At 40.3% G+C, this 25975-nt stretch overlaps 1 protein-coding gene across 1 annotated transcript in view; it reads right to left on the bottom strand.

Moving 5' to 3' along the window:
• KCNMB4 (potassium calcium-activated channel subfamily M regulatory beta subunit 4) overlaps positions 1-22199 on the bottom strand; it is a 55589-nt gene extending 33390 nt beyond the window's left edge. Inside the window, exons 1-2 of the mRNA XM_019748944.3 lie at positions 21724-22199; positions 2564-2691 (exon numbers count right to left, since the gene is read on the bottom strand). Of these exons, the coding sequence (XP_019604503.1) occupies positions 2564-2691; positions 21724-22059 (464 nt within the window). The 5' untranslated portion in view covers positions 22060-22199. The remainder of the gene's footprint in view (positions 1-2563; positions 2692-21723) is intronic.
• Between the last annotated feature and the right edge of the window lie 3776 nt (positions 22200-25975).

Below are 25975 nucleotides of genomic sequence, written 5' to 3'. Positions count from 1 at the left end.
CCCTCTGTATGTATAGCTATGTATCTCATATATCACAATGATATATATTATATATATGTCATATATCATATATATTATATGAGGTATATTAATACATAGATTAATACATATCTTGTATATTAGAATTTCATATATTAGATATATGAGATAGAAAGTGATAAATATTATATAATATTATAATATATATCTCATATATTAGAATCCCTGGAGTTAATTTTTAAAAATAGTAATGCCAAGGTTCAGCTACCAGAGATTCTAATTTAATTGGTCTGCAGTGCAATTTTTTTTTAAACGTTACTCTGGTATAGTTATATGGAGTGAGGGTTACAAATCTCTGGGATGGAGCTACACACAGAACATGGAAGACACACCTTGTAGCTGATACTTTTGGTTGTTCCACAAATTCCATCACCTTTCTTCTTCCTTTCTAAATCTATTCAGGTGTATACCTTTCCTCCATTCAACTTAGGACACATTGCCCTATCCTTAATTCAGAGGTAAATTCTGATTGTTCTTTCTTGTGATTGGCTTAGGTGCAGGCAAAGGAACTCATTACAAACCAAAATACCTGAGAGGAGGTTGGCTGTGAGACATTGTAAAAATAAAAATATGTCAGGGGAGACCAGCTCTTTCTGGCTTCAAACACTGCTGTGTCTGGCTGTAATATCCGGAACCACAGCAGCCATGTTGTAATCATGAGGGGAGCCACCCTGAGGCAGAAATAAGATCAAAAAAGGAGCTGGGTTTTTAATGACACTTAAGTCATTGCATCAAACAACCCTAAGGCTGCTGCATTTATGCATTTCTTGACGTATGAAATAATAAATTGCCCAACTGTTTGCAGTACTTTGAGTCACAGTTTTATGTTTAACTGCAGCAGATGGCATCCTAACTGATATACAACTAAATCAAACTTGGAGATCAAGTAAAGCAGCCCAGAGAAAGTGATAGTTGAGGAGTCCTCAGCAAGGTAGTCAAGAAGCAAGAGAAGCAAATAAAAAGGTATGGATATAAAAGTATAAGATATTCTGGGAACTGCACATAGTTCGGAAAGGCTATTCAAAGATTAGGAGTATGGAGATAAGGCTGGAGAGGTGGTCGTCTGGGGCACGGGGCTAAGGAGCCTGTGTGCTATGGTAAATATGGCCACACATCTTTGCAGCTTTTTGTATCAAAAGGCAGCGTCTATTTCAACACCCCCGGAACCTGGGCTGCTTCATGACTTGCTTTCACCAATAGAACGTATCAGAAGTGATGTGATGGGAGTTCCACAGCCAAGGCCTGGCTCTCCTGCAATGCTGTTCTGAAGCAGCCATGCTGTAAGGAAGGTGATCCTGCCTACTAAAGAATGAGAGGCCAGGTGGAGGAGAACTACGGTGCTTCACCTGAGCCAGCACCAAGTGCTGGGCATGTGAGGGAAGAGGCCCTTTTGGACCATGCAGCTATTCTAGCCATTATCTGACAGCACATGAGCCCAGGAGAGATCTGCAGGGGATACTCCCAGTCAACCCATAAAATCATAAGAAATAATAAATCAGTGTTGCAAACCGCTAGATTTCGGTTGGTTTCTTACACAGCAATAGGTACCTGAGGCATAGGCCAAGCCAAGATGTTTGGGCTTTACTCAAAAACTATGAGAAGTAACCTGCTTAGACTAGTGTTTTAGAAAGATCCCTTTGGCAACAGCTTGCAGAATGGTTTGGAGTGGGGGCAGGGTGCAGATGGAAGGACTTGTCAGAAGACGACGGCATTAATAGAGCTGAGCAATAATGTGGATCAGAACCAAGTGTCAGAGGGAAGGCCGAGAAGAGACATTACAGAGGTCCAATCAACATGACGATGAACACAGGTTATAGAATATAAAGGAGGAAAGTGAATTAAGAATTACTCAAAGGTTTCTGGACTAGGTAACCGAGTGGATAATTGTGCCATTCACTAAGAGGAATAGAAAGTTGACATCACTGGAGAACATCCAAGTGGAGATGTACAGCAAGGACTTTCGAATACTCAATAAACGTTTGATGAATGAATTAGTTCGATTAACCCGGGTGGGACTGAAGTGTTCTAGTCCAAGGAGCCATTACTAGATGGCACAAATTGAGTTCTAAGTCAAATAAAGTTTGAATGGTATGAACTCATTTTATTGATACTTTGTCAGAATAGAAAGGAAACGGAAAGATAAGATTTGACGCAGTCCAAAATGCTGACAAACCTGCAGTTGTTTACCTTACACACATTAACCTGTAATTCTCAGGGAACACGACTTGTATACAATGATCCTACCGAAAGGCACTTCCTTAGTGTATCCAGAGGGTAAGCTCTAAATACAAATTTTGGGGTTTTTTCTTGTTCTTCTTCTTTTTTTTTTTTTTCGGCCTTCAGATTCTTTACATGCTTCCCATCCTGTAAAGTAAGGAGGGGCTTCCCTAACTACATGTTGGAAAGAATTGAGACTGTCTCCATATTGTGTATTTGTCAAGCGAGCACAATCTATGCTTTATTGATGTCAAAAACCAAAGAGGCTATAAACAATATCAACATGCACATGTAAAAATTGACTTACCTTTGAAATTGATTAAAATAGCAAGTAAATGGCTGGGAACCAATCTCATCTTTCCAGTACTGTTGCCAATTCATGACACTTTCCAAGTTCTTCTGATTTTCTCTCTTACAGGGAGGGATATAGGAGCACTAACAAAACAGAACACAGAAAGTAAACCTATTATTCCATAGAATATTGAAATACAGTCCATTTTTTATAGAGATATGGCATTATGCAGATAAATCTAATTCTGATGTACCTAATTTTTAATACAACCAAACTGAAATTACTAAACTTTGGCGAGTCCTCACTTAACATCATTGATAGGTTCCTGGAACTGCAATGAAACAATGTATAACAAAACCAATCTTACTTTAGGCTAATTGACAGAAACAAGAGTTAAGTTTCCAGAGCATCTCATCAGTATTATAATGAATAGACACTGAACGAAATGACATTATTTGAGGACGTTTTGCATTATTTCAAATTTCCAATTTGGCACAATACAGAAAATATTCCAATAGCAAAAATAACCTTTTGTCCTTATAGGATAAGGATACATTACAAATAATTAGTTACAATCTAGTAGCAAACAAAAAGCTCTCTTTTGAGAGGCTGCCTATCAACAAAGGGAAGCAAAAAATAAATAGTTAATTTGATCTCCAATTTCTATCTATGGATGTTGATATTTTCCTCTTCTACCTTTAACTAACAAATTAAGCTCAACAGTTAAAACTCCAGTTTTCTTTTGTTACATTCTCTCGGACAACAAAATCAGCATTAAAGTTCCTCTCAAGTACATACTCAGTGCATTTTGCTAATAGATGCCTTTTCCTAGCCATGCCTCTTACAAAATAGTTCTCTCTGAAGGGGCTCTATTACTCTAAGCAAGATAGATTCAGCAGAATTGGAAAATCACTTTTAACTCTGGAGGTTAAAATTAGCCCTTAGCATTCTCATCCATTTTCTCCAATTCAGTCTTTTATAACGATGATGAGCAGGATGAGAACAATGCCAGCTTACAGTTATTAAGTGTTTACAATATACCAGTGTAATAAATGCTTAGCAGGTTTTAACTGGTAACAATCCTATAACGATCTCCATTTTATAGATAAGGAAATTGAGATTTCTGTCAGCTCCACAACTGGAATTAGATTCTGGTAATTTTATCACATTCTACTCTCAGATGTTTTACCAAGGTGTCCATTATTAAGCAGGTAAAATATCCATTAGCTTTATAGTGTAATTTCAGTGGTATCATTTTAGAGTATATAATTTATAAGTACCTTCCCATTATTTCCTGGTAAAAGACAAACTTTCTAGCATGATGTACAAAGCTCATCATGATCGGATCCCCGTCTTTCCTTGGCCTCACAAGCCTGGGGTACAGCCATATAGAAGCACTTGCTCCCAAAATCTGCCACGTACTGCCACAGCTGTACATGCTATTCTCTCTCCTCTTAATGCCCCTTTCCTTAGTCCCCTTCTTTCAAGATAACAGTTTTGGTGTTACCTGTCTGGGGGAGGCTTCTTTTTTTTTACTCCACAGTTAAGCCCCCCTCATTTGTGCAGCCATAGGTGTTGCACCCCACATTCTCACAGCTGAAATCACACAGTAGTATACTTGTCCGTTTTATGTCAGCCTCCCCAGTTCGCTGGCAAGTTGGGACAGGGCTACTTTTTTCTTTTCTGTATCTTCACACTTAGAACTATTTCTGATGAGTGAAGTTTCAAAAATGTTGGTAGAATTAATTAGTAATGACACACTTAACAACCAGCAATTCCACTTCTCGATATTTATCCAAAGAAAACGGAAACACTAGTTTTAAAAGATATATGTACCCCTATGTTCATTGCAGCATTATTTACAACAGCCAAGCTATGGAAGCAACCCAGGTGTCCATCAATAGATTAATGGATAAAGAAAATACGCAGCAATAAAAAAGAATGAAATCATGCCATCTGCGATAATATGGATGGATCTAGAGGGTATTATGCTAAGCGAAATAAGCCAGGCAGAGAAAGACAAATACTGCATGGTCTCACTTATATGTGGAGTCTAAAAAAACAGACTCATAGAAACAGAGACTAAAGGGATGGTTACCGGAAGGGAGAGGGTGGGGGGAAGGGTGAAAAAAGTGAGGGGAACATAGTCAATAATATTGTGATACGTTTGCATGGTGACAGATGATTACTAGAATTAGTGGGGTGATCACTTTGTAAGCTATAAAAATGTCGTATCACCATATTGTACACCTGAAACGAATACAACTAATATAATATTGTATAATAACAATACTTAAATAATGACTCTTAGAAACATTTTTATTCAAAATGATAAAGCTATTTTCACAGTGGTTAAACATTTTTTTAAAAGACAATATAAATAAATTTTAAATTTTAGTCAATTTGGTTATTTTCTATTATATATAGCAAATTCACATTATGCAAATATTATTTTAATGATGGAATCCCTGCATATTTATCTTCTGCATATATAGTTCCACTTCTATTAATAACAGTAATATAAAGCTAAAAGTTTCTGTGAAATTATGAATTCTGAGTTCATTCAAAGCAGCAGTTGAGCTTAGAAGCAATGGAGACCGTTAGATAGGGCTCCAGTCTTATCATTTGTTGGGTGTTTGGGCTTGAATACATGACATCTTTTTTCTGGATTTCATTTCTTTTTTTTCTAATCTGTAAAGTCTCCAAAACAATCTCTAGCTTTACATTTCTGATTCTCTTCTTGGAGGTACAGCAAACATGTCCCCAGCAGAAGCAGGACTACAAATACTATTGCAATCTTTTTCCCAGGAGAGATCCTGCCCACTGGGGACATGACCGGGCAGCCCAACCAAGACACCATTTCAGCTAGCAAAAGGGCCGAGTGTGGTAGGTCCTTTCCTGGGGGTCCATACTTGGGGAAATGTTCATAAGGGGACTCTGATTTTCCTATTGCTTATTTCCTATAATGTGCTGGACGTTTCCGTCTCTTCTACTAAAACATTTTTTAAAATATCCCAATCAATTAGTTTATAAAGGGAGAACAGGAAACAATTGTGCTCTTTGTAGGAAGGAGAAATTTCTAGATTTAGAGGTAGAAGCCGTGAAATCCTAAAAATTCATCAGAGCCCTTTTTGCAATGGGTATACTCGACATAAGGGGTATAATAAACATTTTAGGGAATAACAAGTAACAACCAAATGTAATTAAAGCAGACTTAAAATTTTTGCACATTAACTGGGGATGGGTTTTAAAGAAATGTCTCTACCAAATGACAATTCTATGATCTAACCAGGAGAATCACACCTACATGTTTCTGAAAAAGTCACACACAAACTTTCACTGAGTGCGTGAAGTTTTATATTACATATGTCATGGTTTCACATGAAAGAAAAGTTTCTTGCCTTTACAAAATTTTGAGCTAGTGTGGATGGATTCTTGGAAGCAAAGTGTTTTTTTCATTAAGGAAAATAACCTGAGATCGAAATCCAAGTATTCTTTCCATGGACTGCATTCTTTCCAAAGAGTATCATAGATTAAATAATGATCTTAGACTACTCTAGCAATGTTTAAAGCTCATATTGCCTTGAAAGGAAAAATTTTTAAAGCCTAAACTTTATGTTTTAAAAAGTCATTATTGTTCATTTTCTTTTATCTTGATTCTCCAGGTTAATTGGTCTTTAAAATATCTGTGAAGCCAAACTCAGATTCTCCCTAGATTCCTCCTCAATTCTACTTAAGTGGATCAGTGTAAATTGTTAAAATTTTAAAATAAGTTATAAATTAAATTTCAAAGTAGTGTGCTAGCAAAAAATTTTAGAAAATCAGTCATAGATTCCTTTTCTTTCTAGGTTGCTCAAGTCTGATGGCTTTCCAGACACTATAATAGCTCCATCAAGAATCTCTCACCTTTGGGGGAGGGGCACAAAGAATAATGGCATATCGTCATCACCATCACCATCACCATCATCATCATCATCAACATCATCAAGGCCAACATTTATTGACTATATGTCAAGTATCTCATTAACCCAATCTCATTTAATCCAAATGAGCAAATATTATAATCACCCCCATTTTACAGATGAGAAAACTGAGGGGCAGAGGCGTTTAGGAAAACTTGCCCTAAGTAACAATGAAACGGCAATGCTGGGATTCAGACTGCCGAGTTCTTAACCACTGCACCACACTGCCTCCCACATCTCTCTGTCTTTACAGCTTCCCAGTTTTCTCTCTTTGGTGCTCCCTGATTGGGGGCTAAGGGAGATGAGCTGACTTTTGTATTCCTCTCTTGGAGAACTAGTGTAATGATTCTTTAGGAATGAAATTGGTGTAGTCCTCCTGAGGACTATTAATGGCTGAAGCATGACTGGAACCAGTCTCTTGCAGTCCTTCGTTTTCCTGGTACATTCTCAGAGAAATGCACGGTAAGTCTTCGCTTGTGCCCTCCGGCCTCAATTTGGCTCTAGAGTTGGTTTTTCGTGCCATGAATGTAATTTCACTTAGATGAATTTATAGATGCAGTGTCTTTAGTCATGGAGGACAATGAGCATTCCCTTGGAGAAACCTCATACAGTCCTGACATTTTTTGGTTTTCATTTGCAAAGGCATCATTTCCTAATATCTAATATGACTGTTGCCCAAATAACCTTCCTAGAGTCTGTGTCATTTGCTGCCTAAACTTGCATGACATTACTTTCTTTCAAAGGTCAGGAGAAAAAGAGACGTGATATATTTGTTTAATGCTTACCTTTTACTTCTGCATTCATGAACTAAGTTGATGGGATCAAGTGGGCTATTCCGAGTATATTAATATAAAGGCTTCCAGTGAGTTTATTAAGGGAAGATACTATGTATCATCACTTGACGTGGAATATTTGATTACATACCTATTATTACTTATTTTTCCATCATCTTATTTTAGGGCTTATCAAGATTTATAATAGCATTCTTTTTCAGCCTGCCACAATGGATTTATATTTTAATAGAACTCTTCTTGAGTGGGTTCTTTGTGTGGTAAGTGTCTTGAGGATTACATTTCAATCATGTGGGCAGAGTAGGCAGAATTCACTTTCTTCCATTACTGAGTCATTTAAGAAAACCACTGCACAAAACACGAGATCTATTTAACTAAACATTGGGGACCACGTTAGATGTTCCTTGCTCCTTACGCCTTTCCCTCCTCCCTTCCCAAGAGCATGCAGTGTTGTAATAGCATATTTACAAAGGGCTTTGTGATTACAAAAGAGGAAGTGAAGATTGGGCTTTGGGCTTTTGAGATTTTGAGAGAAGACTTTACAGAAGTCTTCTGTCTTAATAGAGATTGCTTCCAAGTAAATGGGTTGGGAAGATGACATTCCAAGAAGAAATGGAATGTGGAAAGACTCTGTGTGTGGATGTTCCAGAAAGACTGAGTCATCTAATGTGCTCGGAGCACAGGGGGCATGGGAGATGGCGTTGGAAAATGCCCAAATTATCTGAACTACTACTCACTGGAGAATTGTTCTTCTCCCCTGAAACGCTTCTGTGAAAGTTTCTCCTACCTTCCACAGAGGATTCCTACCCAGCCACCAATGCTCCTTTAGTTAGAATTTATCATTGTGTGTTGATACCACATCTGCATTTTTTAAATGAAATAATATTCATTTAACTTTTGGATCTGACAAGACTGCTAAGGTTGGTGATATTATTATAGCTGAGAAAAGTTTGAAACAACACTCCACTTTCAAGAGAAAACAGTTCATTCCGCTTTAAAGTTAGAAAAGAAAAATACACAGTCTTGCCAAATGTAAAGGTCACTTCTAAATAGAAGAAGTCAGACCAAAACAAGAAATTTAATCTGGAAGAAGCTCAATGGTTATTATTTATAACAAGCATGACCGTACATGTAAAAATTTGTTCAATGGCTTATGATTGTAGTATAAAATCGTTGAGGAGGTGGCCAATCCTCTCATGAGCACATAGGACACTGAAATAAAAGAAAACTTTCTTAAATGTTCATGCATGCATTCCGATATGCCTCACTAATGACATTAGTGTGTCCTGTATTGTTTATTGTAAGGTACACAAATCCAGTGTGTGTGTGTGTGTGTGTGTGTGTGTTTATATTTAATGAAATATTACAAACATCATTTCTACATGAAGGAGACCAGTAAGCCCTGTCCATGATGAGTCCCCTAGAACCAGATTGATAGATGGTGGTGATAAAAATTGATGTTTCATATTTGTAGCAGAATATATTTTCCAAAGATGACTGTACCAATATTTATCCCATTTCACATGCTCTTACAATGTGACACTGACACTCCTCTATTCAGAGGTATGGGTTTATCTTCCCTTCCCTAGAACGTGGATGAGCCTGTGATTACAGAGAAAGTGATGCTGTGTGACTTCCAAGGCTAACTCAGAAAAGGTGACATAGTTCCTGCTTGCATCTCTCTCTTAGGAATGCTTGCCCTTGGAATCTGGACACTGCTGTGAGGAAACCCTAAGTAGCCAATGCAGATAGATCACATGAAAAGGCCTGTGTGGAGAGGAACTGAGCCCTCCAGCCAACAGCCAGCATCAACTGCCTGATATGTGAGTACATGAGCCTTTGGACGATTCCAGCCTCCAGGCGTTGACGATCCCACTGGGACCTCAGACGTCATGGAGCAGAGATAAGCTGTCCCTATCATGCCCTGCCTGAATTTCTAACCCACAGAATTTGTGAGCATAATAAAAATGATCTGATCCACAGAGATCTTTGACAGTGGCTAATGAATCATAGGACTCCAAGGACTAAAATGGTGGATAGCCTTCTAAGGTTCTCCTTGACCTACATACCTGAAAACTGCTTGAGGTTTGATGAAATAAAGCCCAGTGATGTAAGATAGGGCTCCTCATCAATCCCCAGGCCTAAAGCTCCTTGAATGAAGGGGAGGCTGGTTAGCCTTGAGGAAAGATCCCGTAGTAGCAAGTCAGGTCGTGCCTACTGAAATTTCCTCCTACCCTTTCTCAAGAGAACATACAGACATTTACCAGAGTAGCTGTGCAGTGAGGAAAGGGCAGACGTGTAGAGTATTACTGACCACTGGCTCTGTGCTAACACTGATCGCCGGCTATCTTAAGCATGACAGTGCTCAGAGTGGGGGTTCTCTGGGTCAGGGAAACATAGTTTTGACCCAAGTGGTGTGACAATGGGCCCAGTGATCCATGAACGCTCCTGTGGTTGTTCCTGCAGACCCTGAATGTACAGATACAGGACATGTTAGCACCAGGCCTCACGCCTACCTTGAGCCCCTTACCCATGGGCAGAAGGCTACTATGGTAGATGACTCTGAAACTACTGGCTCCTTCCCCAACAGTAAACCTATACACCAATACTGCTTCCCAGGGAAGTCTCAGAGATGACAGGAGTGGGAATTCCTATCACACGCCCATTTACCTTGCCTGTTTGGCTCTTGAAGAAGACAAAAAGTCTTAGAGAATGACTGTATTGTTAAATGAATCAGTAGTGACTCTACTTTCAGCTGCCGTTTCGGATAGAGTCTCTTAAGCAAATAAACTAACCTCTGGAGCCTATTCTATGGTGATGGCTCTAGCAAATGCTGTTTTTTCCATCTGTGTGGACAGAGAGCACCAGGGATGGTACAGACTTGGCTGTCTTACTCAGAACCACCTGACCTCACTGGTCATAATGCTACAGTCTGCAGGGACCTTGACCCCTCACTGTCCCATAGACTCAGATGTTATTTCTCTGGAAAGCAGAGAATACAAAGTGCCCTAGATTCCTTGGTGAAGCACAGGTGAGCCGGACGGTGGGCAACAAGTCCTGTCACATCAGTGATGCTTCTTGGGGTCTAGTGGTCTATGGAATTTCTGGATATCCCCTCCAAAGTGAAAGACAGATAGCTGCACCTTTCACTTCTTAAAAGAAGAAAGAAGCACAATGCTTGGTGGGCGTCTCTATACTTTGAAAGAAACATATAGTACCAGTACTTGGGATTACTACTCTGACCCATTTCCTGACCCGTAACACTGCCAGCTTCCAGTGGCAGCCAGAACAGGTGAACCTGCTCCAACTGTTTAAGGCTACAGAAAGTCCTCTCAGTTCACTATTGTGGCCCAGTGCCCCCAATAGTATACAAGGGGTCTGTGCCAGTTGGAGGATATAGGGCGCCCACTGAGAGTCCTGATAGCATAAAGTAAACCCATACTTTCTTTGGCAAATAACTATCCTCCTTTTGAGAAGCCACTGGTTTGTTACTGTCAGTAGAGTCTGAATGCCTGAACGCGTAACATCAAATCATCATATTATCCATTGTACACTGGACTATGTGACCCACTATGACACATGTGTGCGTTTACAGGGCTGAAGGAGGTCCTGCAGGCAAATAAGTTTCATAAGCAAATGGCTCACACGCCCAAGGTGCCTTCTCTTTGTGTTCTATCACCTTTCCCAACTTGTCCTGCTATGCAATTGTTAATCTAGGCCTGTTTTCCTCATACTAGATGTACGTACTTCCAGGAGTACGCTGCAGTGTGCTAGTGGGTACTTGAAGCCTATGACCAATTTTGGCAGATGAAAAAAATTGAGTTCAATGAAAATAACTTTGAACAAAACTTCTGATCGTTTATTTTTCTTTTAAGAAATGAATGTTGGGGGTACAGACCTATACTCATTTATGGGCACTGGCTAACAAATAATAAATTGCATTTTAATTATTAAACTGATTCTCTTCTCAGAAACAGAACTCTGATCAATTCATAAACTCTAAAAGTTGTATTTCTCATGCACTCTTTCTCAGAAAGCTACTTGAGGATGTACTCCACCAAAACAAAGGTATAAACCAAGAGAGTGGAAGGCATGTGGTCAAGGAAACAAAGTGTCCGACAGAGGAGATCCACAACAGTCCTAAGGAGCAACCAGTTCAGTTTGGGACACTAGGCTGCAGGAATCCAGAAAGGGTATCTGAGGAAATTTTAAAAGGAGAATGAAATGGTTACCTATTATGAATAACCATATGAAAAACAGTATATGAAGGTGGTTTACAATTCTTTGGGAGAATTTTGGAAAAGTACATAAGAAAGTAAAATATGAAAAGGGGATGATTATTAGTTCAAGAAAAATAAAGTTACAGAAATGCATACATAGTTAAAATAAGTTAAATATTCAATATTAATTTAGTAAAAAATTATGATAGGCCTATATTTAAAGGATGAGGGAGGAAAAATGGGATGGAACAGGATGATGTAAGAAAGTTAAATCCTCATATTCCATCATAGGTGGGCAACAGCATCTAAAATATATACATCAGACAGCCTACTGTTTAGAAACATGAAGGTAAATACAAAGAAAAAAACTGAAAATAGTTAAAAACAATTGTCTATAGGTGGCAAAAGGGGTTGGGACAGAGGAGTTCCAACAGTTCTATTGAGAACTTTCTCCATTTCTTTCCTCTATGGTAATTGGTCTATTTTTAAAAAAATCTCTATTAGATTATTTTAGTTTGGAAGTTTATATTATCCTATGGAATCATCATATCATCCTACGGTTTTTAAATTTATTGGCATAGTATTGATCAAAGTATTCACCCAAAAGTATTTTAACTTTTCCTGTACTTGTGGTTATTTCCTCATTCTTGTTTCTAAGTATGTGTTTTTGAAGAGCCTTTATTTGGTAACTAAACTTGTTGAGGATTCATATCTGACCTTATCTTTCCGGAAAAACAAAACAATCCTGCACTCCTTGAAAATGCTCAGCATATCTCCAGTGGGAATTTGAAGCTCTGCAAGATTTTAATGCCATGAATTTGTGTTGTTAATTTTCTACCCAGCTGCTCTGCAAAATCAAATAAACATCAGCTGAAAAACACTGAAGGTCAAAGTGTTTGACATTAACCCGAAAACAGACATTCAGTATATCACCTGGGCATGGGAGCTAAAGCTGGATGAAGGAAAGCTCAAGGCAGCGAGGAGGTAGAGGCCACCTCAAATCTAAGCAGTAAGTGCACCCACCATTGAGTGAAGTTCTCCGCGGATTGCACCAGAAAGCAAGCTCCAACCCAGCAGGAATTTCCTTCACCACTGCATCCCCAGAACCTAGAGTAGAGCCTGCCACTTACAGGTACTCCATAGATCTCTGTTGAATTAATGATCCTGCAGATATTTAAAAATAATACAACCTGTAGATATTTGAATGAGTAAATACTTTCCCACCAGCTATAAAGATTAAGGAATGGAGAACTGGAGGTACTGAGATACCAGACACTATGCTGCTGCCTCAATATTACAAATAAAGTTTGTGACAAAAATCCCTAAACTCTTTCCTCATCTGTGAAATTTTCCCTACTTGACGCCTCAGTAAGTACAAATGCAAATGCCAAGATTTACCTGTTCAATTTGTTCAAGTATTTATCAATAATACCTTCTGGAATGTTACATACATTATCTATAATCCCCAGTCTGTGGAGAAACTGAGGATCAAGAAGTTAGGTGACTGACCTACAGATGCACACCTAGATTCAGGTGTAAGCACCACGGCCTTTTCCATTATTCCTATTAAATCAGCTATGTGTGCAGCTCCGTCCTGGACACTGTCTGTGAAACCTAATATTGTCCCCAAAATGGGGACTGGAGAAGAGGCTTTCCATTCCCTCCATATTGTGGTGACATAAACTGGTTGGGTGAGATGGGTATACAAGTACAACACACTATGGTTTTCTCAAGTGGCCTCATCTTCAGTACACTGACCCTCACAGTTGTATTATTTAGTCTTTTCCCACGTGTTTCACAGAGTATTATGGGGGATTGGCTCACGCAATAATGGAGGCTAAGAAGTCCCATCATCTGCTCTCTGCAAGGAGGCCCAGGAAAGCTGGTGATATAATTCTGTCTGAATCTGAGGGCCTGAGAACCAGGGGAGCCAAAGATGTAAGTCCAAGTCCAAAGGCTCAAGAACCAAGGGCACTAATGTCATGTTCCAGCCCAAACAGAGAACAAATTAGCCCTCCCTCTGCCTTTCTGTTCTACTTAGGTCCTTACAGATTGGATGACGCCCACCCACATTGGCTCTTCTTTACCAAGTCTATAGATACAAATGCTAATCTCTTCCAGGAACACCCTCACAGACACACCCAGAAATAATGTTTTACCAGCTATCTGGCATCTCTTAGCCCAGTCAAGTTGGCATATAAAATTAACCTGACACCTAGTGTTCTATACTGAAGAGATGGGCATTTATTGCTAAGATTTCTGCACATGTTGAGTTTTGAATCATTTCTCTACCATGGTGCAAATATTCTTCCAAATTTTGTCACTTTTCTTTCAATTTTAATGTTTCAAAAATATATATGTTGTAGCATGTATCAACACTTCATTCCTTCTTAGAGTCAAATAATATTCCCTGTATGGATATAGCACATTTTATTTATCCATTCATCAGTTGCTCAACATTTGAGTTGCTTTATTTTTTGGCTATTATAATGCTGCTATGAATAACTGCATAAAAGCTTTTGTGTGGACATGTGTCTTCATGTCTCTTGGGTATGTACCTAAGAATGGAATTTCTGGGTCATATGGTAACTACATTCACCTTTTTGAGGAACTGTCAACTGTTCTCTAAAGTGGCTGCACCTTTTACATTTTTCCCAGCAATGTATGTGGGTTCCAGTTTCTCCGCACTCTCACCAACACTTGTTACTGTCTTTTCTAAAATACACATATAGTCATTCTAGTAGGTTGGAATTGGTATCTTATTGTGGTTTTGATTTGCATTTCTCTAATGACTAATGATGTTGAACATATTTTCACATGCTTATTGGCCATTTGCATGCCTTCTTTGGAAAAATATTCACATTTTTTGCCTATTTCTTAATTGGCAAAAAATTTCTTAATTATTTGCCCTTTTTATTATTATGAGTTATAAAAGATCTTTATGTATCATATATATTCGACCTTTATCAGGTATGATTGGCAAAAATTTTCTCTCATTCTGTGGTTGTCTTTTCACTTTCTTTTTTTTTCAAGTATGCATTAGTTTATTTTGTGTATTTCTTAACCTTATGTAGACGAAATCATCCATACGGGTACTGACAATCAGAACTGAGGATTTCGTTGTCACTAAGCAGTATTATTGGCTGGTTTTCCATTCATTAGAACCATTTTAAAATAATGTTGGCCGATAAAGACTATTATATAAATATATGTATTACAAAGGAAAAAATTAGATTAACTTTCTAGGATTTAGGATTTTTCTTTAATGAGCTACAACATCAATATGTGCTGCTGTAATATAGTGAGATTATAACTAATAAACTGGTCATCACATAAGATTTCAAAGTCCAGTTGGTCTACTAAATCAATTAGATGAATGGTTCAGAAGAATTAGATGAACGGATAGTCTTTCACATGTGCAACAGTATACAGAGACCTTCTAGTGACCCAATCTACTGAATTCTGCTACTCAACAAAGCAAATACATAAAATGAATTTGTTTGAATTAGTTCACTTACAAGAATCATCACAAAATTAAATAATTTCATAAACACATGGTTTTCAATATAACACTGGTAATTTTAAAAGAAGAGGATATTACTACAACTCAAAAGTACAAACTTTTCCACATGGATTTATGTGTCCTAGGGAATAGCGACGGCACAGCGTGAGGAATAGTTAGAAACATACGTAATATGAAAAGTCATTCTATTCAGTATTTTACTGTGATTAATTATGGTAATTGTAATATAAGTGTACTGTTTATCTAGGAACTCAACTGAATATGAAACTCTGCAAAAGACCCAAAAAAAAAAATTTTTTTTAATTCAAGCTAAATAAGGCTTGACATCTTCATTTATAATAAGTGTCAAAAACATTTTAAATACACAAAGTGTGTCAAAACTTATGAAATATCCCAGCAGCCTGCACATTATATTGTTTCTGAAGAGCTGTAATATGGGTGTTATTAATATGTTCTGACCAAGTCTTTAAATATTTAATCATATTAGTCACCTATTCAAAGACCTTCCTTGGCTTCTGTATTAATTTCCTATCGCTGTCGTAACAAACTTAGTTAATAAAATTTGCTTAAAACAATGCAAATGTATCATTTTACAATTCAGGAAGTCAGAATTCAGAATGGGTCTCACTGAGCTAAAATCAAGACACCAGCTGAGCTACATTCTTTTCTGGAGGCTCTAGGGAGAATCCACTTTCTTGCCTTTTCCCACTTCCTTAGGAAAAGGGGGCTGCCTGCATTCCTGGCTCATGGCCTCCTTCTCTATTCAAAACCAGCAATGGGTTGTAGAGTCTTTCTCAGATTGCATTATCCTGACCTCCTCTTCCACATGTCAGGACCTCTGTGATTACACTGGATCCACCAGGATAATCTCCCTATTTTAATGTCAACTGATTAGCAAGCAGCCTTAACTCCATCTGCAAGTTGAATTCCCCTTTGCCAGTGTCACATAGGATGTTGACAAATTCTAGGGATTAGAATGTGGACATCTTGGGGGGCAGGGCAGCACCATGGCTTCCCAGTGTTTAGTAAACCTATGCTGGCCGCCAAAGATTTCTCCTGCCTTACTCACAAGCCTCCACTCTGTGTGCCCTGTGTTCCAGTCCACCTGCCCATCCTGTAAAACACCCCTTACTTGCACAGCTCCATAGCTTTACTCCTGGCATTTTCTCTTCCTTGTTCTCTTCATACCTTCCAGCTTTCCTCCCACGATGAAAATCCTACTCATTCTCAAGATCACGGCAAATGATGTTTCATTCTCCACAAAGCTTTTCCCTTAACCTTTCCTCGCTACATGTGCATAGCGTATTGTTTGGACCTCCCTGCAGAAGTTAACATTGTACCTTGTTTGATAGTTGTTGGTGTTCTTATCTCCTCTGCTAGACAGTGATCCCCTGAGGGCAGAAACTCATGGATTCATCCTCACTTATATGGATTTTCAGCATGTCTAAAACGGAACCGTTGCTTTTTCATCCATGCTGCTCGAAAACTGCTCTCCTCCCGTTTTCCTATCTAGTAAAATCAGCTCCTTTCACCGAGTAGTGCTTGCCATGGACCTTGGAGTCATCCTCAACTCCTCTCTCCCTCATTCCTTCCATAGGATCCATTAGCGAACCTCACCAGTGCTACCCCTGATCTAAGCCGCCACCATCTTCTGCCTGTCCTACTTGACTCCCCATTGCCAGTCTTGCCTCTGTACCTCTCACCTTGTACAAGCGATGTGTGTGTGCACACATGCACTCACATACACACAAAAAATTCTATCATCAACTCAGCAGCCAGAGGAATCGTTTACATTTTTTAAAAGTCTAAGTCTGATTATATCTCAGTCCTGCTTAACGTCAGTTAGCTTACCATTCATTACTGGTAGAATAGAATCCAAAGTCTTCATCACGTTCTGTAAGGCCCTACTCTCATCTCCCACTGTCCTCTGCTTCGCTGTGTTCCTACACCATTGCCTTCCTCACTGCTCCTCACACAAGCCTGGCAGTCATGTGCCTCAGGGCCTTTGCACTTGCTGTTCCCCCAGCCTGTGGAACACTCTTTCTTCAGATAACCACATGATTCATTTCTCTATGTCCTTTAGGTCTCTGCTCATCCCTTCAGGTTCTTTGGGTCTTTGCGCAAATGTCACTCCATCAGAGCCATTTTCCCTGACCATCCTATGCAAAAGAGCAGCCCTTCGTTTCTTCCATCATTGTCTCTACCCTCCCATGGCTTGAATTTTCCGTACACACATATCATTACCTGACATTACATTACAAATCTATTTCTTGTCTGTCACCCTCCACCAAAATGTATACTTCATGAGGGCAGAGACTTTATTTTGATCTCTATTCTAGTCTCAGAATCTAGAAGCATGCATAGCACAGAGTAGGCATTTAATTAGGCATTTAATTCATATTTGTTATATGAATGAACTCATCTTTGTATGTCCTCCTGTTTCTTGCCCAGTTCTTTGATCATAATAGGTGCTAGAGAAGTATTTGCGGAATTGAATTTGATGTACTTACTCAAAACTATTTACTATAAGCCCCAGAGGAAAAAAACTACAGTAAACCACATTGTCATAAAGAAAGAAAGACTGTAAAGATGTTGTCACAATTCAGCTTAGCCTTTTGTTATTTAGTTTTGATACCATGGACCTCCCTGGAGCGCAAAGGATATCACATTGAACATTTACTTCAACGATGGAGTTCAGAAATTAATCCAGGCAGCACATGCTGTCCACCCAGGGATTGTGTGTGTGTGTGTGGGGGGGGGGGGCACACAAGCACAAATACCAAGAAGGTCCCTGTAAGCCACAATGCCCGTAGTTAGGTACACCCAGTTTGGGGGGATATACTTAAATTTTAAAGCGACTTCTAATTCCACCTAAGTTTTTCTTCTCATCAATGCATTTCTCTCACTTTTACAGTACTGGTTTCTCAGACAGACCTTTGTCCTTTGTTTTTAGGTCTTTCGTATCAGAGAAAGAAACAAACTCAATGCAAAATTAAAACATTTAGCTTCTAATCATCCACTCTCTCGTTTCACATGCAAAAGGCCAGTTTTAAAAATTTATCTTTTCTTGCGATTCAATGTATATATTGATGCAAAAGCAAATGTCTGGAACTGCATCAGCTCATTTCATTTACACTCAACCAACTTAAAACGATCATTTCCAGACTACAGTTGCTCCTTGAACAAGGGGCTAGAGGCACCAACACTCCCGAGTCCAAAATGTTGACCAGAAGCCTTACTGATAGCACAGATAGTTGATTAACACATATTTTGTATGTTATATACATTATATACTGTATTCTTGCAGTAAAGTAAGCTAGAGAAAAGAAAATGTTATTAAAAAATCATAATGAAGAAAAAATACATTTATTACATTTATTGAAAAAAATCTACATGTAAGTGGACCCATACATGCATTTCAAGCTCATGTTGTTCAAGGGTCAAAGGTAATTTTAAATGATTCTCCACTTGTCCTTCAGAACTTCCTTGAGTCCCTCCTTTTGTACCAGGACCCTATATCCATCCAGTAACATGGGTAACATCTTTTACCGTAAAAACACAAACATTAATCACAATGAATCCTTTTGGTTATTTTACTTTTCTTGATCAATAGATGAGTGCTTTCTCTAACCCACTGGTTTTTGACTCTGTCTCCCCATTAGAATCACTTGCAAAACTGTTTAAAAAACGGGACTGCCCAAGACGCACCCACAACCAAGTACCAATCTTCGAGGGCTGGACCAAGGCATTAGAATTTCTTTTTCAAGTTCTCCTGGTGGTTCTAACGTGCAGTCACAGTGAGAATCAAAACCCTTGGCATACACAAGTCACAAAGAAATTATGCAGTGATGGGAATAGTATCAAGAGGAAGTTGATCACAAATTTAGATTTTGCTACAGTTAATTCACAGAGCAGATCACTGTCATGTGTATAATTGGTTGACTTGAATACTATATTACACGACTAGATACAGTGATTACTGTGGACCATAAGGATATGATTCAAAACATAAATAACTTGAATATGACTTGAAGACACTTTAAAGAAATTATTAGTCAAAGGTCAAATTTTTTCACACTAGCTTCTTTAGTAGTCTATGGTTAAGATGTTACGTAGTTGCAATGTTTTTCCTTTTCCAGGCCTTGTGCTGTAATTAAGACAGCAAATTCGAGGGAGGGAGAAAAAGCCTTGTTCTCTTTTTTCTAAAAAGTGATTCCCTAAATGGTTTCCCGTGGTAGGAGGGGTCATAAAGAACAGAAGGCTGAAGGTCATTGGCATCCATGACACTGTAGGGAATCCAGGCATTCTACAAAGGGAATAGGCGGATAATGGGCCTTCAATAGAGGTAAGGTAAGGCAAAAAAAAAAAAAAAAGAGAGAGAGAGAGATATGTAGGCAGCCAAAATGCAACAGAAATGGGCACTGGGTACTGCCTAATTGCAAGGACACTGGGGAAACATTCCGCTTATGTGCTGGACTCCGGCACAACATTTTGGTGACATTGAATTTTTCCATCACTAATTGCTTACAAGAATTTCCAAATTGAGCATTTAATTGCCCCAAAATAGAAAGATAACTGTAAAAGAACAAACTTATGTCCTATAAATACTACACTGCATCATAATTTGGATACAGAGCTGTATGTATACTGATTTGGCTGCGGAAACCTTCAGTAAATTGACTGGCATGTTGTTCATCATTTTCTGTAACAGATACATCTTTCACTAATGCTGTCATTTCTTCAATACTTTATACAACGTTATTTTGTTCAGCTACTTCTTCAAAACAATAGTTGCCAGGATCTGAACTGGCAGTAGAAGAAAATAGATTATTTGTAACAAAAGGAGAAAATTGTAGTATTACATAAAGCATTATGACTTGTTCCAAGTGGTCTAAAAATCTATGTCCTAATCATTTCAATTTACTTTTTCTGCCAGATCCTTCAAAATTGCCTGGAAATTGGGAAACTGCCTTTTAAAATAAATTCTAACTTCTCAATGTCTTTATTAGTATTAGCCATTTACTCGTATATGTGTATGTAATTTATTAGTGACTGAACCAGTATAGTAAGCTAATTAGCACTATTTCACTAATTTTAACACCTCCTAGATGATAAACTACCATGCAATTTCTGAATCACTATTGCTGCTTGGCATCTTTCTTTATATTAATGGCTTAATCTGGGGGGAAAAAGTGATGTTTCTAAAGCCCTGAGATTTCTTTTGAAATTCCTGAGCATTAAGTAGACTAACTTCGAACTACTTGTCTTTGAGACATTATTGCTTTTCAAGACTTTGAACATTACAATCTGTCTAAATTCTGTATTTCTGTATTTACTGTTTATATGTTATCTTCATTTTACAGGTAAATGAATATTCATTTATCAGAGGAATGTCTTTTTTTAAGAGGAGTCATATTTTTTAAAAGGAATCCCTTTAAAAATTTTTCCTAAATTCAAGAATTTATCGTTTTGGAGATAAGACCAGGAGTTTTGCTGTAGAGAAATGGTAAGCTTATTTTAAATACTTTAAAAATATTAACATAGAAATGCTTTCTTTTGGATTGATATAATTATATCTTCTCACATTTCACAGAAAGTTTTCCTGTGTATACAGGATTCATTCCCTTTTGGACTGTTTTCCTGCTTGATGGTCAACAAAACCCTCACAAGGAGGGAAAATGTCAGTAACTTGAAAGAAGATACACACCCTCCACTTTCATAGGGAAGCAACAAAGATAGTAAAAAAGACCAAGAGAAGAAGAAAGAAAATCCCTCTTGCAGAACCAGGTGTACTACAAAGCTCAATTAGATCACAGACTGAGGACACTGCTTTTTATAAGTTTTTGCTCCAGGGGGAACAGTTTGCTGAGTCTTCCTCTCGCTGCTCTCCGTCCCTGGAGTCCTAACCAGGTTTTTTCTCTTTTGCTTGTGAGAACGAAAAAAGTTGCCAGGGAAGGGATATTTGGTGCATTTCACGGAGGATTTTTCTATTTTCAGCAAGTTTTACCGTTCTCCAGATGCTCCCAATTTCTCTAGACCATTTTGAGAATCTATCTCACGAAAACTGTGAGTCCACTGTCCCCTCCCCAATGGACCTATACAGAATTTCGCATTTGATTCTACTTCGTTTGTCGATCCTCAAAAGCTCATCTTTGGACCCCAAGTTAAAAAATACGTCTGTCTAGAGTTAAAAGGCAAGGAACCCTGTAACACCATTCATGGGGGCTCAGAGAACACCTGAATCTTCCCAGGCGAGTTCTTGACGCGGCCAGTGGGAGCTCCGGCCTTGACCGTGCGCGGCAGTAGTGGATTCCCGCTACCCACTGGCATTAATCGGAGGGAAAGTTAACTTTCCTCTTCTTGCATTTCTCCAAAACCTGTCCTGTAGGAGCCGGATCTGACCTGGACCAAGACCTCAAAATCTGAGACCAGGCAAGACAGGCGTGTAAAGAAAGCCTCAGGGCACCCGCGGTCGCCGCCCACAAGCCCACCTATAGGACCAGAGCTCCGGGGCTCCCCGATGTACTTACTCCTGGTTTGAGTACAGCCTGCGACGCCTTGTCTACTCCTAGTAACGCGAGCGTATTCCGAGCCCACCCCGCGAGCGGTCTACCCCTGAGGCTCCCCCAAACCTCAAGACCTCCGCAGAAGCGAGGCATCTCTCGCCCGGCGCCCTTACCTTAGGGTTTGTCAGGAGCTGGTGCTCGTCGCTGTGCAGCAGCGCCCTGGAGTTGGACTCGGAGTTGTTCACGTAGACCTGGACGCAGGGGTACTGCGAAGTGCCCCTGCAGTCGGCGCCACAGGTGAACGTGCACTCGAACACCTCGCCGAGCTGCTGCACCGACAGCACCGTGCAGTTGGCCGCCGTGGCTTGCAGGTCCTGCAGCGCGGGACTGAGCCAGCAGAAGCCGAAGATGAAAAGCGACACGACGCCGGAGATGATGAGAAACAAGCCGAGCCGGATGCTCTTGTCCTCGGCTTCCGTGTACTCGTAAGCCACCCGGAGCTTCGCCATCGCCCCCCACTCCGGGCGGCTGGCGCGCTCCCCCCGCCCCCTCCCGCCCCCGGCGCCCTGCCCGACTGCCTCGGGCGGGAGGAGCCGCCGCCGCCGCCGCCGCGCGACAGCAGGGGAGTGGGCGGCGAGGGGGAGCGCGCGAGAACAAAGGGGCCGGGGCCCGCGACGCCCCCGGCCGCGGCAGCGCCCCCCACCCCCCAGCCTCGCCGCCGCCCGTGCCCGGGAGGCTCGCGGTGCTGCCGCGGCTTCAGAGCCTCCTGCACCCTCGGGCGCGAGGAGCGCACGGGCGACTCCTTCCTCCAGCGCCCCCTGCCAGCCTCCGCCCGCGCGCTCTCCCCGCCTCCCCCACCCCGCCTCCTCTCGCCGAGTGTCTCCCGGTCTCCATCGCCCGCCTGCCGCTTCTCTGCGGACTCGCGGGGCAGCTGCCCCGAGGGCAGGAGCGGCTGAACTGGGGCGAACTGGGGGGAAACCCCGAACGGGATGTGGCTCCGCCCAGCCCCACCCGCCGTCGACCTGGGTGGTGGAGCCTCGTCCCGGGGGCGTCTCCGTGAGCAAGAGGCGGATAGCGGCGGCTTGCGCTCGGGAGCCTTGTTAAATCCCCTTGGAGGGACGTCCGAGATGATAGCTTAGGATCAGTGCAGTTTAACCGGAGTGAAAGTTAAAAGAAGAAGGAAAGAAAATAAGAAAGGCAAGAGGGAGAGAGTGCGGTGTAAGTGGAGCGGCGGGAATCTTGAACTCCAAACGGGGATTGGTCAGCCGGCAAGGAGAGTGAGCGCTGCCAAGCAGCGGGCGTTCGTTCCCCTGGAAACGGACAGCGGGGACCCGGCGGCCTGGGGTGGAAGCCCGCAGAGAGCGGCGTGTGCTGGGGCGCGCCCTGGGGAGACCCTGTCTTCAGTTCCCACCCCGCGGACAAACAAGCTCCGGGCAGAAGGCGTGACTCCCCCCCTTCCTGCCCACCCCCGCATCCTTCGCACCCCCAGAGAGTGCGGTAATGGTCGTCTCAGGCCGCTGCCCCAGCCCGGACCCGAGGGCGGCAGAATAGGAGTGAAAGAGGCTGAGTCGGGCGGAGTTTCCTGTGGAGGTAACATGCGTGGGGGCAGGGGCCTGCGACCGGCGAGACCAAGGAAACTCGCTACCTGGGTCCTGGGTAGACCTCGCGGCAATTTAGGTATACTGAAGCTGGGTTGACTCCACTCGATTTCTCCCAAGGCTGAGAATGATTAAGGACCGAAGGAAGCAGGTGGAGAAGCTTGCGGCCCTGAAAGGAGACACGACTGTCCCCATTAGGACCGCCCCCTCGCTCCGGGACTCCCGAGAATCCTTTCTGTTTTGCTTCCCTCCGTAGGAGTCTTGCCACCCTAGGCCCGCCCCAGGATTTGTAGATGAGCTTTCCAGGAGCTCTATGCATGGCGACAGCAGCGTGCAGATCCACTTTGGAACAGGTACCGTTTCTAGAGCTGCGTTCTGCTCTCCTTGTTCTTCCCGTGGCTGCCCCCGTGCATACCTTCAGCCTCTACTCTTTTCGTGACTTTTTTTAAAAGTTAAGATTTTTTTTTCCCAAGCCACACTTCTATCCTAATATCAAACTCGAGAACTTTTTCGACTTGCCATTTTTAAGAATCAGAATGTTCACTCCTTTGCAAAATACATAAACATACCTTTTTTCTTGATTTGCAAGTCCCAAATGAATATCCTCTTGAATCAGTTATGTTCCTGATGAATGTGGAAACACCCAAACATGGAATTGACTTCTCTTTCTTGGATTTCAAATATTACTTAGCTAGTATTGAGTACCTGCCAACCGCAGTGCTAGTACGTTACTTTGAAGTACTACATTCCCTTATGGGGCGGGTACACACAACAGTATTTCCAAGCCAGGAGCAAAGCAAATTTAATTACAGAAAGAATAAATTAAGAAGATGCGGGGTTTGGAAAACTTTAAAATCAGGAAGACACTTTATACTTTAATACCTTTCAAGTTTTGAAGGAGTAGATTTCTTTTTTTCTTTACCTAGGAATTTTCTTCCCTTTCTGTTGGCATAAAGACAATTGTTAGTGATTACATTACCTGAAGGAAAAGTGAGGTGATAGTTGAAACAGCTTCACCTGAGATCCCGGCTCTTCAGTCTGAATCTCTTTCCTACTGCAGGTTATATAATCTGCCTTTTCAAGAAGGCTAAAAAGCCAGACCCAATTATTCAAGCTTGGTATGCTGAGCAATTTAACCTTGAGGCAGAATTGACTCTTACTAGTGTTTATAAAACAGGGATGGGGTGTCTAAAATAATTTAATGAATATGGTTCATTTCCAATGATTCCAGAGCTCAGAGTTCTGTGAATGAGCCCTCCTCTGCCTCAAAACTGAAGCAAGACAGTCTTCTAAGTCTAGAGAACTAATATCAGAAAATTCTGTCTTAATTTAACCTAAATGTTTAAGGGCTTTCAAATCCATTCTCTTTAGAGTTCTTCATTTAGTCACTTTCCTTCCTTATGACGATTCTTAAAGTATTTGAAGTAACTTTTGCCATCTAGCCTTCTGTGCTTTAAACATGTGCTTTCTCCTTTTATTTCCTATTTTTAAATTCTTTTCTGAATCCTTGCATTATGTCTTTCTTATTGAAAGTCAGTCATATCAAGACTTCCCAAATTGTCAGTTTTTATTTTACCCTTAATTGAATAATGTGTATGTTTTTAGCTTCATTTACTTGAGGTGGGGCTGCCTTATCACATTTCCAAGGAAGGTTGGACATGTCAGCCTCTCAGTTTCTGAAAATGGGTAACCATTGACTCTCTAAGTTAGAATACCGTTTCCCCAAAAATAAGACCCAGCCAGACCATCAGCTCTAATGCGTGTTTTGGAGCAAAAATTAATGTAAGAACCGGTATTATATTGTGATATATATATATATATATATATATATATATATATATATATACACACACACACACACACACACACACACACACACACATATATGTACACACACACACACACACACCAGGTCTTATATTAATTTTTGCTCCAAAAGACACATCAGAGCTGATGGTCTGGCTAGGTCTTAAACCCATAGTAGTAAGAACCCCAGGGATCCCAGAGATACTAAGCTGTGAGGTCACTTAACATCTTCTGTTTCCTTTCCTGTGGAGGTCAGAGGCAGCACAGCAACTCACACACACACACACACACACACAAACTAGTCCTTCCTTTGCTTATGTAGTTTTCCATCAATTAAGATAAAAAATGTAATACTCAGAACTAAACTGACTTATTTGATGTACATCACTGCAGCAATGTTTTCAGGAGAATCAGGGCCAAGCCTTGATGAAATTCTTTTCAAAAGAAAAAGAAGACCTATCTAAACACTCTTATCATTTGTTCTCATATTCAGTATTCTTCAAGAAGTCCCGTGACTGATGTTAAAGTTACAATATAAATTTAATATGTATATATACTTTTGTTAAAGGATTCTAAAAAGAATTATAAGGAGGGCTTTGGAATCCTAGGAATAGAAGGAATTCAGAGCATGTTGGGAAAATGTTTATACACTGTTTTAAAAATTTGCACATTGTGAAGTTTTTCAATAACAAACTGCTACTATATACTCTAATAGCTAAAACACATAAGGGAAAAAATTAATATTGTATCACCTTTTCTCATTAGAATTCACATTCTGGAAAGATTTTTGATGTTTGCAACTAGAATAATTACATAGGAATAAGCATGAGTGATCCAATCAAAGAAAACCATATAGAAAATCTTTATCTTTTCTTTTTCATTCAGTTTATGTAACTGTAGATTTTGTTGTCATAGAAAATTAAGTTTCCTTTTTATTTAGTCTTAACTTAAAAATGCTTACAGTTGTACTACATCATTTCTAGCTTGCCAATATCAAAAAATTAACTTTCTTGCCATGCTT

Source organism: Rhinolophus sinicus, chromosome 1 (genome assembly GCF_057876585.1).
Source record: "Rhinolophus sinicus isolate RSI-liver-muscle chromosome 1, RSI-T2T, whole genome shotgun sequence".
NCBI lineage: Eukaryota > Metazoa > Chordata > Mammalia > Chiroptera > Rhinolophidae > Rhinolophus > Rhinolophus sinicus.
Note: the sequence above shows the minus strand (reverse complement) of the source record. Positions and strands in the feature narration are given on the sequence as shown.